We start from the raw sequence: 17,501 nt of genomic DNA on the forward strand, positions 1-17,501 counted from the left end.
TGTATGTACATAATTTCATTAGTAGGTATATATACCATGGGTATATTTATATTATTTGGGGTCGGCGCAGAATTTGTTGATATAGATAATAAAAATATTTTGTCATTAATATCTTAGAATGGTATCAACTTTTATGTATACATTTAATCATCTGTGCCTAGAAAAAATCCACAAGCTGACGAGTCACATTGTGCGTACATAATATATTTGTTTCCTTTTTATTCTGCCATTCTCTCTCCACCAATTAATGTTTGCTTTAATTCTATTCAAATCAATAAATACAAATAGGTGGACATATATATATATATATATATATATATATATATATATATATATATATATATAGGGTTGCGCTATTCGTCATCCTGGATGATGAATAGTTATTCTTCACCCCCTCTCTATTTTGACATCAATGCACCGTATTTATACGTTTCGTAAATTTTGTCTTATTTCATACATAAAAAGAGAACGTAAGAAAATATGTACTTGCCGTAAAAAATATTTTATGTTACGTAAAATCACAATTGTAAAAAATATAGTGTAAAACATACATAAATGTGATTTTCTGGTTTATAACCTATATTTTTAATTTTTTATACCAACTTTTACATATTGAATCAATATGCATGTAACTATTTATATTCTAAACATAATTTATTTAGGAAACGAACATAAGATTACCTCGGGTGAAAAATAACTTATTCCGTACCCTGGGTGATGAATAGTACCCTCCGTCTGAAAATACTCGTCGAAAAAATGGATGTATCTAAATATATTTTAGTTCTAGATACATTCATTTTTATTTATTTCTTCTGATAAGTATTTGCGGACGGAGGAAGTATATTACTGGTTGTTGCCTAGTTTATGAATGACAATAACCAAGTGAACAACGTAAAGCAGCCAAGAGATACACGGCGACGGCACCACACTGCTAGCTGGTCCAACGGGGATGTCACTGGCTTCACGGACACCATCCACCGTCAAACAAGTCCAATCATTTATTTTATTATATCAGCATCTGCATGTTATAGTTTGTCCCTCCCTCGCTCACTTTGCACCGCCAACTGGAGTAGATCATTAGCCCCTTCAATTCCATCGTCTCTTGCAGGGCTCGGACGTTCACAATGGCCTCCCAGCCCCAGGCGTGCAGCCTCCCGATCCACACCGCGCCCTCCCCCGATGCCAAGCCCCTGGACGACGACGACCTCCGCCTGCGCAGACGCCGCCGCCGCTGCCGTTGCATCTGCGCCCTGGTCACCCTCGGCGTGCTCCTGCTGCTGGGCGTGACCCTCCTGGTCCTCTTCCTCACCGTGCTCCGCGTGCGCGACCCCAGCACGCGCGTGCTCTCCGCCCGCTTCGTCGGCCCCGTCCCCAGCCTCGCCCAGCCCAACTTCACGGTGCAGCTCACCGCGGCCGTGCACAACCCCAACCGGTTCTCCTTCTCCTACGCCTCCGGCGCCGCCGAGCTCTGGTACCGGGGCACCCACGTCGGGGACGCCCAGGTCGACCCCGGCCGCATCCCTGGCAGGGGGGACGAGACCGTGCAGCTGGACATGACGGTGCTCACCGCCAGCTTCACCAAGGACATGGCGCAGCTGATCAAGGACATCGAGGCCGGGACGCTGCCGCTGGACGCGAGCGCGAGGATCCAGGGGAGGGTGGCCATCTTCGGCGTGTTCAAGCTCAGCGTGGTGGCCTACTCCGACTGCCACGTCGTCGTCGGATTCCCGAGCATGGACATCCGAGGCCAGGAGTGCCACGACCACGCTAAGCTCTGATTGGCCGGCTTGGCTGTTTGTTCGTTTTATGGAGAGCGTGATCAATGGTTTGGGAGTTATGTGAGTTCTCTATAGCGTTGATTAATTGTCGTTATGTCTTGGTCTCATCGTATACAGAAGAAAAAGATTGTTGTTATGTCTTGGTCTCATCGTGTACAAAAGGATCATGTTTGTTAAAGTCAAGCGTTTGAAAACCACCAGGCATTGAAGCAATCTTTTTACAGCCACAATAGCTATATGTAGGTTGACTGAATTTGCAATTTGGATAAGTCGATTTTGTGAGAGGAGTAAACGGTTGAAGGAGGAAAAAAGCTGAACGAAGAAAAAAGAAGCACGGCTGTTGGATCTTGTACACCCCACGTTATGAAAACGTCCAGCACTAACATGACGCAAATGGTGAAGGGAAAGTAACAAAAAAACCTGCTCCACAAACCCAGGTCTTCATGGCTTAGATCGCTTTCCACGAGAATACAATGGTCAGAAAACATGTGCACGGGGGCTGATCTAGCAAGGCGAGTAGTTGGCGAATGTCCAATCTTGTTGTGTTAGTTTCCAAATAATTACATACTCCCTTGTAAACTAATACTCCCTCCGTTCCTAAATACTCCCTCCATAAGTTTTTGTAGAGATTCCACTAGGTGAACTACATACGGAGCAAAATGGATGAATCTACACTTAAAATGTATCTATATACATCCGTATGTGGTTTTTAATGAAATCTTTACAAATACTTATATTTAGGAACGGAGGGAGTATAAGTCTTTTAAACATTTTAAATGGACTACAATATAAGGATGTATGTAGATATATTTTAAAATATAGATTCATTTATTTTGTTTCGTATGTAGTCACTTGTTGAAATCTTTAAAAAGACTTATATTTGGAGACAGAGGAAGTACTAAAATTTAGTGATCTAAACATCTTTATATTATTTTACGGAGGAAGCATTTTTTGTTAATACTAGGTCGTGGCAGATTTTCATTTCTCTACGTCATGATGGCTTCCCCATTGACGTTGGGTGGGCAGAACCAGGATAAAATATTAAACGGCTAACACCAGTGACATATATACTCCCTCCGTTTCTAAATATTTGTCTTTTTAGAGATTTTAAATGGACTATCATATATGGATGTATATAGACATATTTTAGAGTGTAGATTCACTCATTTTGCTTCGTGTGTAGTCACTTGTTGAAATCTTTAGAAAGACAAATATCTAAAAACGGAGGGAGTACATAAGAAAAACTCTCTTGATTAGGGCATCTTCAACAGCAGTTCCCAAACCCCTCTCATATGTCCAGCCAGACACTATCTAGACAAAAAACATTGGCCCAAATGGCCTTTTCAAACATCCTCTATTTGTTTGCACGGCCGGACCGTTCCCAACCCTGTTCGGACATGTCCGCCATATTGGACCCGACATACCGGCCCCACCCAATCTCACGAAATCAACATTCCCAGGAAAAACTTGCTCGATGTCCTTGGTCCCGACCCCACCAGAAGCATGTTCCCTGACATGATCGATGCCCCAGACGCCACCCTTATATGTCCTGGTCCGGCCGGCCGGCGCCAGCATACACGTGACACACCAAGTGTTTGACCAAATGTTCGAATAGATTTTGGCACTTTTTGTTGCAAATTTATAGGGACACCCAATTGGCTCAAATGATGAGTTTATTTACATATGAGTTTTATGATTCATTGTCATCAGACATAGTTGATGATGACTACAAGTTGTTGATGTTGATGATGATGAGCATCCTCAAAAGAAATGGAGAAGGAAGAGAGGGCATGTTCTCAACTTCAAGGGTTTGACGATGGGGAGGATAAGCGTTACGTGGAATAAGACAAAGGGCCATGTTGATCTCTACAACGACTATTTCAAAGCCAACCCCATATATCATGCAAGGGCTTTCTTTCGGCGTTGCTGCCGGATGCGCAAGCATGTGTTCTTGCACATGGTGGAGGCTGTGAAAGAAAATGATAGTTACTTCACGATGGAGAATGATTGCACTGGAGTGATTATATGCCCTCCTCTCCAAAATTGTGTTTCTGCTATGAGGATTCTTGCATATGGCACAGCTACAGATGTCGTTGATGGGTATGTCCGTATGATAGAGTGCACATGTATTGAATCAGTGGTCAGATTTGCCACCACGGTGGTGGAGGTGTTTGGACCGGAGTACTTGAGAGAATTAAATGATGAGAATACAAAAAAGCTTTTGGCACTTCGAGAAGTAAGGGGCTTTCCTGGTATGTTTGGTTCTGTAGATTGCATACACTGGCGGTGGAAAAACTATCTGCATGGTAGGTTTGCATGTGCAATACCAAGGTCATACCAAATATCCCACCATGATACTGGAAGCAGTGACATTAGAAGACTTGTGAATTTGGCACCCTTTCTTTGACATGCCGAGGTCTCACAACGACATCAGCGTGCTTTAGCGATCTTCTTTGTTTAAAATACTTTGTGGTGGGCAGGCTTAGGAGTGAAAATACATCATCAATGGGCACAACTACACCATAGGGTACTATCTTGCCAATGATATCTATGCTCAATGGGCTGCGATTGTGAAGACTATCTCTGAGCCCCGACATAACAAAGAAACTCACTTTGTTGCGGTGCTAGGAAGGATGTGGAGAGGGCATTTTGAGTGCTCTAACCTTGTTAGGATATTTTTTATGGACGTGCAAATACGTGGCATCCCGAGACATTGTGGAAGATGATGACTTGCTATTTTATCTTGCATGGCATGATGTTGGAGGATGAGGGTGATGGTATATGCAATGTTGATTTTGAAAAGTCTGAATAACATGTACACCTCCTAGAACAACAAGCTGAGCATGTTGCACATTTTCTGAAGATGCACCGGCAAATTGGGATCGAGAAATGCATCAACAATTACTCAATGATCCTCTGGATCATTCGTGGATACATCATAGAAAACATTATATTTGTGACTCTTTGAATTTTATGTCTAAACTATGTACTTAGAAAAATATTTAAGTTTTAATTATGTATTTTTAAATTTAAGCTATTTGTTTCTATGTTCAATCTATATCTTTGTAGTATTCAACAATTTTGGTTGAAAAAATGGAAAAGGCAATAAAAAAGAGGTGGGGGTGGTGTGGGGGGGGGGGAGCGGACAAATGATGGAGAGGGTCGTTGGAGAAGAAGGCAGATGGGGCTCAAACCCCTGTCTTACAGACATGTCCATACTTCTGAATTCACTCCCTTTGACCTGGCATTCGTCCGGATTTCCCGCAGCCCCCTTCCCCTCCCCCTCAAACCCTAACCTTACCTCACCCAACGGCATGTCACCGAAGACCACCAGCGGACGAGCAGATCGACTACTTCATCAGCGCAAGTACCCACTTCTCTGCCCCCTCCTTCAACCAACGGGTGCCAAAATAGCAGCCAAACGACATATGACATTCATTTCATTTCACAGATCCACATGACAGCCAAACATGAAAATTGGACCTGGGTGCCAAACGAGCTGTGAGCCATAGGAGGAGGGGCAGCTTCTGAGAGAAGCTGTCGTAAAATCAAGGAAGAACTGGCCCTTTTATTCCCGTCTGGAGGGTTCATCTCCTGACTCCTGGCAGCAATCAAGTCCCAAACCCCAATGGTTCATTCATGTACAAGCCGATAATTCGAAACTTGCAGCTACATCGTACATCATTTCGAGCTACTGCCCAATCTAATTTACTCTGTCGAACATGGCTCCGCCCACTCTCCTGCGACGCACCGCGCTGGTGCGCGCAGCCACCGCCGCCGCCGCTGCTGGGCCGCTCTGCTTCCAGCCGTGCCACTCCCCTGCATCACCGCCGTGCCCCCTGGTTTCTCCAGCCCAAGGTTTGCTCACGAGGACCTCGTTCTCTTGCTTTTCCCGCAGCTGGCTGGATCCACGCCAGATCCAGTGCTGCCGCCGGGGTGCTCTACCTCTCCAGGCTCGCCATTTGTTCTGGATCCCCTCCCAGAAGATCCACCCGCGGCTCCTGCTTCCGTTGCCTGGGTCCATCCCGGAAGGTCTGCTTTGCTGCTGCTGAAGACCTGCTGAATCCAGCTCCTGCTAAGCTCATCCATGGCGCCCCCAGGTCATGCCTGAAGACGGCGCGGTCTGCTACCTTCTCTGCCGGTCAGGGCGCGGCGCGGACGCCCATACCTTCAAATCCTGTGACGCCTCGTGCGATGTCTTTCGAGCCGTTGGGTGTGGATGCAAGCTCGGAGGAGGGTTGGAAGCTGGTTAAACCACCGTATTGGTGGAGAACTCTGTCTCCCAATCTGCATCAGTCAAGACAGAGGTCCTCGCCTTCCTTTTCCCCTCCATCATCAGGCAGAATTTTTGTGAAGCATCACCGTCGGACCTGCCATCGCTGCCTGGAGCGGGGACATCTCAAGATTGACTGTCGTGACCCCTAAAAATGTCTGATTTGTCGACAGAGTGGGCATCGTGCACGCCAGTGCACAAACAAATCACCGAAGCCAGTGCAAGAACGCTTCCCGCCGCCGGCAATGATTCCGTCTCCCCCACTGGCAGAAGCTGATGGAAGGATTCTATGCCGCCCGTGTGGTGGCCATGGCGATCCGGTCTGCTGGGATGATGTCCGTGGCTGGGACGACGGGTGCGAGGGCAACCAACGCTCCAGCGCCCCTGCTAGGCGTATCAACAATCGAGGCCAAGGCTCTCGCTACGATCGGCTCCGAGATGACTGCGATGGCAACTACGACATGCGCCGTGGCCTGGAGCTCCCGACACTCGATGCCCGGCGAATCGACAGAGGCTGTGTTCAACGACTTCCGGATGGCGCTGTCATCCCGGCTTCAGGCAGGAGGTCCCGAAACCGCCCAGCTGACACGCCGACGAGGAGCGCGCGCCGAAGAAACAGCACTACCAGCCCGCACAACATTGAGACTCGTGGTCGGTCGCCATTGCCTTCTCCGCGCACTACTCACCGAGACATCATCGAGCTGAGACCTTCGTCGGCTGGCTCTAGGAGCAACGAAAGATCACCGCCTTCTCCTCGCACTACATTCCAGGACATCATCGAGCTGCGCCCTTCCTCAACTGCTCCTGATTGGCTGCATCACGTGAGCCCGGGCCTGGGATTGCTGGCGCCGAACATGCCACCGGTCTGGCCTTCTTGCTCGCCGCCTCGTCTCATGCGCCGTGCAACCTCCTCGACTACAGGCTCCTCTTCGGGCGCGACTCCATCCACCAACAGCTTGACGTGCACCCCAGTCTTTGTACCGCGAATGGCCACCTCCTCCCCGCCAAGGATGCCTCCTATCAGAAGAATGAGGTCGCCAACGCGCAATGGGACGACTAATCTGTTGCAGCCATCGCCGCCTCTTCTAGATGGCTGCACCCCGACGCACCCTTCTGGCTTGCTTCGCATGTCCAGAATTTCTCCGATCCCAAGTTTGCCAGCGGGGGTCGCCTCTGCTCCTCAAAGCTCCCAGGTGGACTGCTCCGACCAGCCAGAGCAAAGCACCCCCATCTTTGTGCCTTGTCAGCAGGCCCTGTTGCCATCGCCAACGCCAAGATCAACCCCGCCCAGGTCACCGATGAGAAGAAGGAAGACCTTGGTTGGTATCTCCAGTTTCACAGTGGGACACTGCAGCCCGCGGCTCCAGGCCAAGAACCGATCGATGCCTATCGCAAAATTAGTGGAGAAGCTGCTTTGCCAAAGGCTGGGTATCATAGAGGAAGGTGAAATGATGACTGAGGAGGCCATCAACAAGTATGTCGCATTGTTCAATGGTAAACTGCCAAACATTGCGGTGGCGGCTTTGCGTGCACTGTTCAAGCTTGACTGTGACCTGGCCACTGCTGTCGAAGACGCCCTAGTTGAGCATGGTGGCGACACAGCCCCAGACCTACAGGCCATGGGAAGTGAGGAGGCCACGGCGACGACATGATGATGTTGCTGCACCGATGATGGATGTATTGTTAGTTTCTAATGGAAGATAACAACTTATGCATTTTGAATTGGAATGTTCGTGGATTGAACTGCCCAGACCGTCGTTCTACTGTACATGAAACCATCGCCTCCACTTCTTGCAACATTGTATGTCTTCAAGAAACCAAGCTTGCAGCCGTGGATCCTTTTATCGCTGCTTTCCTAGGCGGCCATCGTCTGAAAAGTTTCGCTGAGCGGCCCGCGAATGGCACCCGTGGAGGAATTCTTCTATTATGGAATGAAGACCTAGTAAAGATTGATAATGTGAGCTTTGGGGACTTCTTCCTCTCGGCAATGGTGACTATCATTGGCTCAAACACATCCTTCCAAATCACAACCGTGTATGGCCCTACTAGAGGCAATTTGAAGGATGCCTTTTTCCATGAAATGGTTGGACAAAAACCTCCTGCTGGCATGAGATGGATTGTCACCGGCGACTTCAACCAAGTCTATCGGGTCAGAGATAAGAACCGTACAAATGTCGATCGCAGCCGTATTGTTCGCTTCCGCAACGCCCTCAATGCTTGTGAGCTAAAGGAGATACACTTGCAGAATAGGAAATTCACATGGAGCAATGAACAAGCAAACCCGACCATGAGCAAACTTGATAGCTTCTTTTGCAATGAAGATTGGGACATTCAGTTTGGCTCCCACCTTCTCCATGCATTGTCATCTTCATTGTCCGGCCACTGCCCTCTACTCCTCGCTAGTGATGTGGGGCCCTCCCGGCCAAAATGCTTCCGCTTTGAAAACTTTTGGATCAAGATGCCTAACTTCAAGAAGACTGTCCAAGATGCTTGGAATGAGAGAGTCCCCCATGTTGAACCATGTCAAATCCTCTTTCACAAGCTAAAAAGAGTTAGTCAACGCCTTCGCACTTGGAGGAAAAAGATCTTCTCAAACCATAAGGTCCAACTTCACATGGCCCTTGATATCATTCTTAGATTGGATTTGGCCCAAGAAAGTAGAACATTGAGCTTTGAGGAGAGGGACCTTCGGAGGAAGCTCAAAAGAAAGATTGTGGCCCTTGCCGTTCTTGAGAGAACTAGAAAGAGACAAAGCTCCAGGGTTACTTTGCTTAAAGAGGGTGATGCCAACACGCGTTTCTTCCACCTTCGCGTCAACCACAGAAGAAGAAAAAAAATTATTCATCGGTTGAAACATAACAATGGATGGGTCACAAACCACGAGGATAAGAAGACGATTGCACAAGAACACTTTAGGAAGGCCATCAAAAAAGGGGTGCCCCGTGCTATGGACCTCAACTGGGAGTTCATCCCTGCTCCGGTTTCTGACCTCGCAGACTTGGCGATGCCTTTCTCGTTGGAGGAGGTCAAGGCGGCAATCTTTGCCCTCCCTAGTGATAAAGCCCCAGGCCCTGACGGATTCACCGGAGCCTTCTTCAAAGAGTGTTGGGAAATAGTCCAACCTGAAATCATGGAGGTCATCAACAACTTCTCTAACCTTCATGTCTCCAACTTGCATTGGCTGAACTCGGCAAACATAGCTCTCATTCCGAAGAAAGATGGTGCAGAGGACATCTCAAATTTTCGACCAATTAGTCTCATCCATGGTATTGCCAAGATCATTGCAAAAATGATGGCCACACGGCTCACTCCTCATATGCACAAACTAGTCTCCAATGCACAGAGTGCTTTCATCAAGAAAAGAAGTATCCATGACAATTTTATGTATGTGCGCAACTTGGCTAGGCGCTTCCAACGCACAAATACACCAACTTTGCTTTTCAAGCTTGACATAAAGAAGACTTTTGATTCGGTGCGTTGGGATTACTTGATGGATTTGCTGCGCCACCATGGCTTCCCAAGTCGCTTCAGAGATTGGATCTCCGCCCTTCTTTCCTCGGCATCTTCGCGTGTGTTGCTCAATGGTATTGCCGGTGACCCAATTCGGCATGGTCGGGGCCTTCGTCAAGGGGACCCTCTCTCCCCATTGCTATTTGTGCTTGCCATTGACCCGTTGCACCACATCCTTACCAAGGCGACTTCTCAAGGTCATCTTCAACCGCTCAGAGGTCGACCCATCCGTGCATCACTTTATGCTGACGACGCTGCCATTTTCATTGCCCCAATAAAAAATGACATTCAGTTCCTGGCTTCAACTCTTGCATCCTTTGGTGATGTTACAGGATTGGTCACTAATTGTGCCAAAAGTGTAGTTGCGCCCATTCGATGCGATAACATTGACCTTGATGACGTCCTGCAAGCCTTCCCAGCGGTTCACTCCACCTTCCCTATGAGATATTTGGGGCTTCCCCTTTCGGTTTCAAGGCTTAAGAGGATTCACTTTCAGTTCTTAGAGGATAAAGTTGCGGGGAAACTACCACCTTGGGTTGCCAAACATGTGGCCACGCCAGGTCGTGTCGTCTTGGTCAAGGCAGTGCTTACTGCCATTGCTATATATCATATTACGCCCCTGGAATTTCCGGTGGAAGTGAGGAAGAAGATTGACAGCTTGCGGCGTGCCTACCTTTGGGCGGGTTGCGATAAAATGACCGGTGGAAAATGTAAGGTCAACTGGGAACTTGTCTGCAAGCCCAAGATCTTCGGTGGTTTGGGCATCCTCAACCTTGAGAAGTTTGCTATTGCCCTTCGACTGCGATGGCTTTGGTATGAGTGGGCTGACCCCCCCAAGACTTGGGCTGGGACGGGAACACCGTGCAATGATAATGATAGAGACCTGTTTGCGGCAGCCACCATGGTTAGTGTTGGAAACGGATGTAAGGCGAAGTTCTGGGAATCATCTTGGCTCAACGGCATGAGACCCAAAGATATTGCCCCAAAGGTATTTGACCTCTCCAAAAAGAAATCTACCTCGGTCCAAAAAGCTCTCCTCAACAATTATTGGGTTAGTCAGATTGATACCCATCATGGGCTCACCATGGAGCATATCCAGGAGTTCGCCTTGCTATGGGAAAAGCTATCCTCTGTTACTCTCGACAATGATGCGCATGATACTATCCTATGGAAGTTCACGTCTCATGGAGAATACTCGGCGTCGACCGCCTATATGGCGCAGTTTGCGGGACAGACGACAAGCATCATGCCTGCTGCTGTTTGGAAGGGTTGGGCCCCTCCGAAATGCAAATTTTTTGCTTGGTTGATAATTCAAAACAGAGTTTGGACAGCCGATCGATTGCACCGTCGTGGATGGCCGAACTGCAACCTCTGCCCGCTTTGCAAGCAAGTCCAGGAAACCGCAGCACACCTTCTCTTCCAATGCAGGTTCTCCCAGCGTGTCTGGATCAAGGTTGCAGCATGGCTCGGTATACATGGTGATGTGGTGAGGAACTGGCGAAATGAGGTTTCGGTTCAAGAATGGTGGATTAAAAATGTGGTTGAGCGTGGAGATCAGAGAAAGGCTATCGCCTCCCTGTTCATGCTCATGTCTTGGGAGATTTGGAAAGAGCGTAATGGAAGGGTTTTCCGTAACACCGCCACTACGACGATGATGCTCATCGCGAAGATAAAAGAGGAGGCCCATCTTTGGGCTATTGCCGGTGCCACCCACTTGAGTATTGTAATGCCGCGAGAGTAGATATTTGTCTCCCGCTTTGCGGCCATTTGTCTTAAACCTTCTCCCTTAATCAATGAAAATGGCAAATCTTTTGCCTTGTTTCAAAAAATACATCGTACAGCACAATCCGGCATCAACTGTTGAATGTACATATCAATAGTACGATGGTAAGCCACATGGGTTGGACAAACTACAAGAATGTCTGCATATATGCCCAATGGCATGTGGTTTTAAACATTCAGCCCCCGATCACGCTTTAGCCTGACCACCTGTGCCTTTCAGCACCTCGTGCACTGCAGAAAAATCCAGGTCGCCAAGTCCCAAGCTTCTTGCTTTCTTGAATGCCTGAGATCCAGTGCCGAGTTGCATGTTTATTAGCTTTGTTGTAATGTTTTGAAGGTAGGAGGGGAGAGGGGCATACCTCATTGGAAGCAGCTGCCACTGGCATGGACACGGCATTTTCATCTCCCAACGACAGAGCCAACCTCATATCCTTCTGCTGATGTTTGAGGGGAAATGCTGGATTGTAGCTGCCCTGCAGCATTGAAGGCCCTTTCATCTTGAACATCGGATTTGCGATTGCACCGAGATCCTGCAGGTCAAAACATAACCATGGTTGTTTGATTTGGTAGTAAAGGAAGTAACAGCAGGGGTGTTGCATAACCAAGCACAGTACCAGGACATCAAGAAGCGTCTGGGGGCTCAACCCACTTTTGTCAGCCAAACAGAGTCCCTCAGAAAAAGCATTCATCATACTGCAGCAAAATAAAAATGTCATGCATTATTGCAGTCGACGGATTTACGTCCCCGAAAGGCAGAGTAGATGATGTGGCAGCAAATAAAAGAGCTCATAGATTTCTGGATGTTGAACAAACGTAGCAAAAATTAAAAGCTCATTTAGACGAGAAAGCTACAAAACCCGCAATGGAGCAGGTTTCAGATCCGTACTAAGCTTGCTGGCTATGAATATAAAGATTATCAGTTGATTTGCCATTCTGCATAGACTGAGGTGCGAATTCACAGGGTAAAACAGTAACCATATCTACTGCACTGAACTACTAACAGATCAGTTTACGAAAGTATCAGCGGTCAAGCTTCTCAGTGGTATTCTGCATACTGACGTTTCAGATACCCTGGATATAATAGTATTATAGAGACCGGTTAATATACGATGTGAAAATGCAATGCTGCTTGCAGTTAGGGCCTGTTTGGTTCCAATAAGTCACCTGACTTATAAGTCAGGTGACTTAAAACCAGTGACTTATAAGTCACGCCTGTTTGGTTGTCATCTGACTTATAAGTCACCTGAGCACACCTTCCCATCTTGTTTTTTTATGTAAAGGTGGTGGGACCCATGCAAAAGGAGGTGACTTATAAGTTTTAAGTTGGGGTGGAGCAACTTATGACTTATAAGTTGGGGTGACTTATAAGTTGGGTCTGTTTGGCAAAATAAGTCACTTTTTTCACTTTTCGACTTATAAGTTGGTGACATATTTGGAACCAAACAGGGCCTTACTACACTTGAATGTTTTGCCGATGTGTACAAAGATAGTCACCTTCCCATGATCATGTTGACCACCAGTTTCATCTTTGCTCCATTTCCCATCTCCCCCAGAAAGAATGACTTCTTCCCAAGTACATCAAATGCAGGGACCATATCATCATATAGTGCCTGAAACATTCAAGGAGTGGATCCAATTAAGCAAACATGGAATCTTAGGGGGAGTTTAATTGTATTATGCGTGGTAGATTAGATATAGCACTACCAATTTACACCCTAACGGTTAAAAGAATCACTAGGACGCAAATTGGTGAAATTACCCAGATTAAGTATCAATTTTGAATCCACACTCAATGTTTGATGTACTAAATACTATATCTATACCATATCTCCTAGCACTTTGTAGTTTTATGGTGATTGATATCTCCACCCTACTAACTTTAATAGCTCTTCTGTTTTCTGGCAAGTACTTCAAAACTACCTACAAAGAGTCACTGACACTGCTATACTATTATGTTAGCACTTGGCAGAAAAGAAAAGGGGGGGGGGGGGGGGGGAGTATTTGTATAACCAAGCAGGCACCAGGCACACATAGGCAAGAAATTATTACGGGCACTACAAGGGTTGAATATTGCCAAGAGTTTCACTGTTTTTTGCTACAAGAAAATGAGTTTCCATGCTTTACATAACAAGGAAAATATTATGATCATTATACCAAAATCACCAGAAGCAATCAATCGAAAGAAGTGAGCTGGAGATATGGCGGAAAATGTTTCTAGGAAAAATCTTTGTTTAAAGCACAATTTGGTTTGCAATAACGCTTGCAAGTGATCATCACAACAGAGTGAATTACCTTGTCGCCTGCAGCAAGAATGACCAATTGGCCATCTTCAGCTGGCTTCTTGCTCCCTGAAACTGGAGCTTCAACAAAAGCTCCGCCCTTTTGTTTAACCGCCTGCAAAACATTTTATCAAGGAAAGTTCATTGCACTAAACACTAATGATTTTACTAATGAAAGTAGCCAATCTAGCATTGATATAATTGATATACGCCTATTATGTGATTCAGTTTCCTCTTTAAATACGTCCACACAAAACATTGGGGATATTCTTTTAGTCCAGCATATTCTACCTGTGGCCAGCTACTTATACTCTGGCGAACTCTATTCACAAGTAGATACAATAAAATGTAACCCAACTATCTGAACATAACCTAACCCTCTGAACATGGGCATCAATGACGCAAAAGGTGAGTAATGGGTTCACAACAGCTTAATCAATCGACTTGAGACTAGCACCCAATTCAGGAACTCGGGATTGAGAACCAAAAGAACACAACCTCACCCTTTTCTAGTGTGTGATAACGATGCCCAGCCAAAGAAAGTAACCAATCTAGTCATTGCGATGACAAAACTTGGGGGGGGGGGGGGGGGGGGGTGTCTCAAAATTGATGAAATAAAAAGGGCAGAAAGAAAACCATGATAATTGGAGAAGAAGGGAATAAACTCATAGATATGCTAGAAATATATTAGGTTGATACTGTCAACAAATAAGGACTAAGATTTAGCATTTGCTAGAAACACAAATTTAGGCAAATGCAATATGTGATTTGTATTCATCTATTTGTTCCTCACCATATATTATGAGAGCGTACGATTCGTTATATCAGGCCCACTATTGATCTAGGAATGCATCGTCTCCTACATCTCTTCTCACTTATGCTTCACTATTTGGGAATTCATCTATTTGTGCTTCATTATTCCATCGTCTCCTACATCTCTTCTCACTTATGCCTATGCCGATTGGGTTCGCTGTCCTACTCCTTAAGCCTGCTGCTCAACACATCGATTCTGCGTATGCTTGGGCGATGATATCATTTCTTGGTCTTCCAAATAAGAACGTCACGAGTCCCAGTCTATTGTGTAAGCCAAGTATCATGCCACAACTCACGATGTCGCTGAAACATGTTGGTTATGCCAGCTGCTGCAGGAGCTACATCATCGACTCGCATATTGTACATTGTTTACTGAGACAAAACCAACATAGAATAATTGTTCGTCAACTCAGTGAAGCACCAACGGATCAAGCACATTGAGGTTGATGTTTGTATTCTACTCGAAAAAGGTGGCTATATTGACTAATGCTAAGCATGCTGACATGTTCACCAACGGATTCACAGTGCTAGTGTTCACCGAGTTCTGTTCCAGTCTCAACATCCAGGAACCAGCAGCTGCGGCTGCAACCACAGGAGCATGCAGTCCACATGCTACTCGCCTCATGGGTATGATCAGACTAGTTAGAATCCACATCCTCATTATATTGCTGTTTGTTATCATTCCAAATATAAATCACCCTCCCTCGCCTCCTATTTAGTATAATTGATATGCCTATTATGTGACTCCTCAGTTTCCTCTTTTAATATGTCGACCTACCTGTGTCCAGCTACAGAATTTTCATCTCTGGCGAACTTTATTGACAAGTAGATGCAAAATGTAACTCAACTATCTGAAACATAACTTAACCCTGTGAACATGCCATCAATGATGCAGAAGGCGAGTAATGGGTTCACAGCAACTTAATCAACCTAACCCTCTGAGCACCCAATTCAGGAGCTCAGGATTGAAAACCAAAAAAACACAGACTCACCCTTTTCTAGTACTATGTGATAACAATACCCAGCGAATCGGACTTACGACAGTGCACGGGGGCAAACAGAAATGACACCTGACTCTGACTGTTACAAAAGCCATAAGCAAGAAGAATACCTCGCTTATCTTGCAAGAAGTTGCAGCATCAACAGTGGACATATCCACGTAGCCCTTGCCCTCTCCGATTTGCTCGAGCACGCCATCCTTGTCGAAAACAACCTAGATGAATTCGACAGGCAAGAAATGGGGATATCAGCGACAACAACGGCACCCTGCAACGCTGGAGTAAGAACAAAAGGGTTCCCGGCGTCTCTTAACGGATAGCGCGGCGCTGGGATCGGAGAGCATGGCGATGGTGTACTTGCACTTAGCGACGACGGACGCCGGCGTGTCCCCGACGGCGGCACCCATCGCGACGAGCTCGTCGCACTGCCAACAAAAATCGCCACAGGTTCTCGAGATTATTATCGGATAAAAACAAAAGGGGACAGAGCATGGCATATGAATCGATCGATCGATCGATCTGCCAAGCCACAGACGGATGGATCGGCGAATCGGGGGGCGTCGCGTACCTTGGACAGGGTCCGGTTCCAGACGGTGACGCGGAAGCCGTGGCGGAGGAGGTTGGCCGCCATTGCCTTGCCCATGATGCCCAGTCCCAGGAAGCCCACCTCCATCGCGGCCTCCCTCTCCCTGCTGCTGCTCTGCTTCGTCTTCCTAGCACGCGGAAGCCGTGGCGGCGGAGGTTGGCTCCTCTTCTCTCTCGCTCGTCCCCTCTTCCCTGACTGCACGCGCACACGCACCCGCCGCTAGCGACACACACCTGTGCTCCTCCAGTGGGCAGCCACAGCCCGCCGATCCCCTCGACTTTATTTTTTAATTCTATTTATCCTTGTCGTTCGCTTTATCCTAGAATTTCTGGTGCGCTGGGCATCTCCATCCAGCAGATTCTTAAAAAAACTCTCCCACCTCAATAATAGTTTTCAAATTATTACGGATTGATGCTTTCGCAGGTCCCAAATAAAGCTCTTCCAATATTTATTTTTCTCTACGTGAACAAACCTTATATCTTTTTTTTCCTAATAATAAAGCATGGATTGACTTTGTAGATTCACTGTCACAATACGCTTCTTTTCATGATTATATGCTTTCAGTTTATTAATTTAAAATATATATACGCAAGATGGTACTAATTTTTACAGCCGTGCGTCTTAATTAAAGATATAGAAATACAAAAAAAGAGAGAAGCATGGGCACTAGGATTCGATCAGAGGCCACCAACGTGGGGGCTTGTTGCACTAACCAACTCCATTAAGTTCCTGTGCATATTTTTTACTGATAGCTCGTCCAATTTATCCGGGAATTATTTCTTTCATCGGTGTTGGGCTGTAGTTTATCTTTTTCTTTTCGTGCTACCTTGCATGGGCCGTTGGGCCTGCACCGCTAATTAAGCCGGATTATGGGTAATTGACTCCTAATTAAATATGATTATGGAATCCGGTCTCTGCATGCTGGTGTTGGCTCCTCAGATGCTGATGTTGGTAGCTCTTGATGAGTAGGTTTACGCGAGACGGTGTCCAAAAAAGGTTTATTCTTTCGTATTGGTTTGTTCTTAATTTTTTCCATTTAATTAACTTCCAAGCAGTGATTCGATTTTTTGATTCATCATAATTTGTTGTTCAACTGTCTTGGATCGGCTTGCTTTTAATTGATCTATTAATAAATATCACCAGGTACAACAGTTGCTCATAAGTGAGACCAATTAATTCAAATTTGTTCATTTATTGAAGACGTACTATAAAACTAGAGGAACATTAAGCTTGAAGACAACAACTTTGATCCTTGCAGTGTATGAAGGCTGTTTTTATAGGACCAAAAAAGAATACCGTAGATGCTTTTATGAAATTAGGCCATGATACCATCGCAACGCTTCAAGTCTCAATTGCCTTTTCTAACTCCTTATGTTATTTTTGGCACATAATTTCAAAGACTCTTTTTATCTCCACCACATCTTCTTAGCCTGATTTTTGAGTCTGGGACAACATGGCCATTTAGTAGGAGGATGCGGCCAT

At 46.1% G+C, this 17,501-nt stretch overlaps 2 protein-coding genes across 2 annotated transcripts; one reads left to right on the top strand and one right to left on the bottom strand.

Annotated features, from left to right (window-relative positions):
* Positions 1-1,016: 1,016 nt before the first annotated feature.
* Positions 1,017-1,975, top strand: LOC125514043 (uncharacterized). The gene has a single exon (XM_048679289.2). It carries the CDS (start codon positions 1,125-1,127, stop codon positions 1,776-1,778), a length of 654 nt encoding a protein of 217 aa, XP_048535246.1. The 5' UTR covers positions 1,017-1,124; the 3' UTR covers positions 1,779-1,975.
* A 9,372-nt stretch (positions 1,976-11,347) lies between these two features.
* On the bottom strand, positions 11,348-16,296 carry GLYR1 (glyoxylate reductase 1). Its single transcript, XM_048681794.2, has 8 exons — positions 16,002-16,296; positions 15,748-15,858; positions 15,547-15,648; positions 13,636-13,737; positions 12,838-12,953; positions 11,958-12,036; positions 11,703-11,873; positions 11,348-11,626 (listed from the first exon to the last, which is right to left on the bottom strand). The coding sequence occupies exons 1-8, from the start codon at positions 16,104-16,106 to the stop codon at positions 11,531-11,533; spliced, it is 882 nt and encodes a 293-aa protein (XP_048537751.1). The 5' UTR covers positions 16,107-16,296; the 3' UTR covers positions 11,348-11,530.
* Between the last annotated feature and the right edge of the window lie 1,205 nt (positions 16,297-17,501).

The sequence above is a fragment of the Triticum urartu genome, chromosome 6A, assembly GCF_056163025.1.
Source record: "Triticum urartu cultivar PI428250 chromosome 6A, HENAU_Tu73, whole genome shotgun sequence".
Classification (NCBI taxonomy): domain Eukaryota; kingdom Viridiplantae; phylum Streptophyta; class Magnoliopsida; order Poales; family Poaceae; genus Triticum; species Triticum urartu.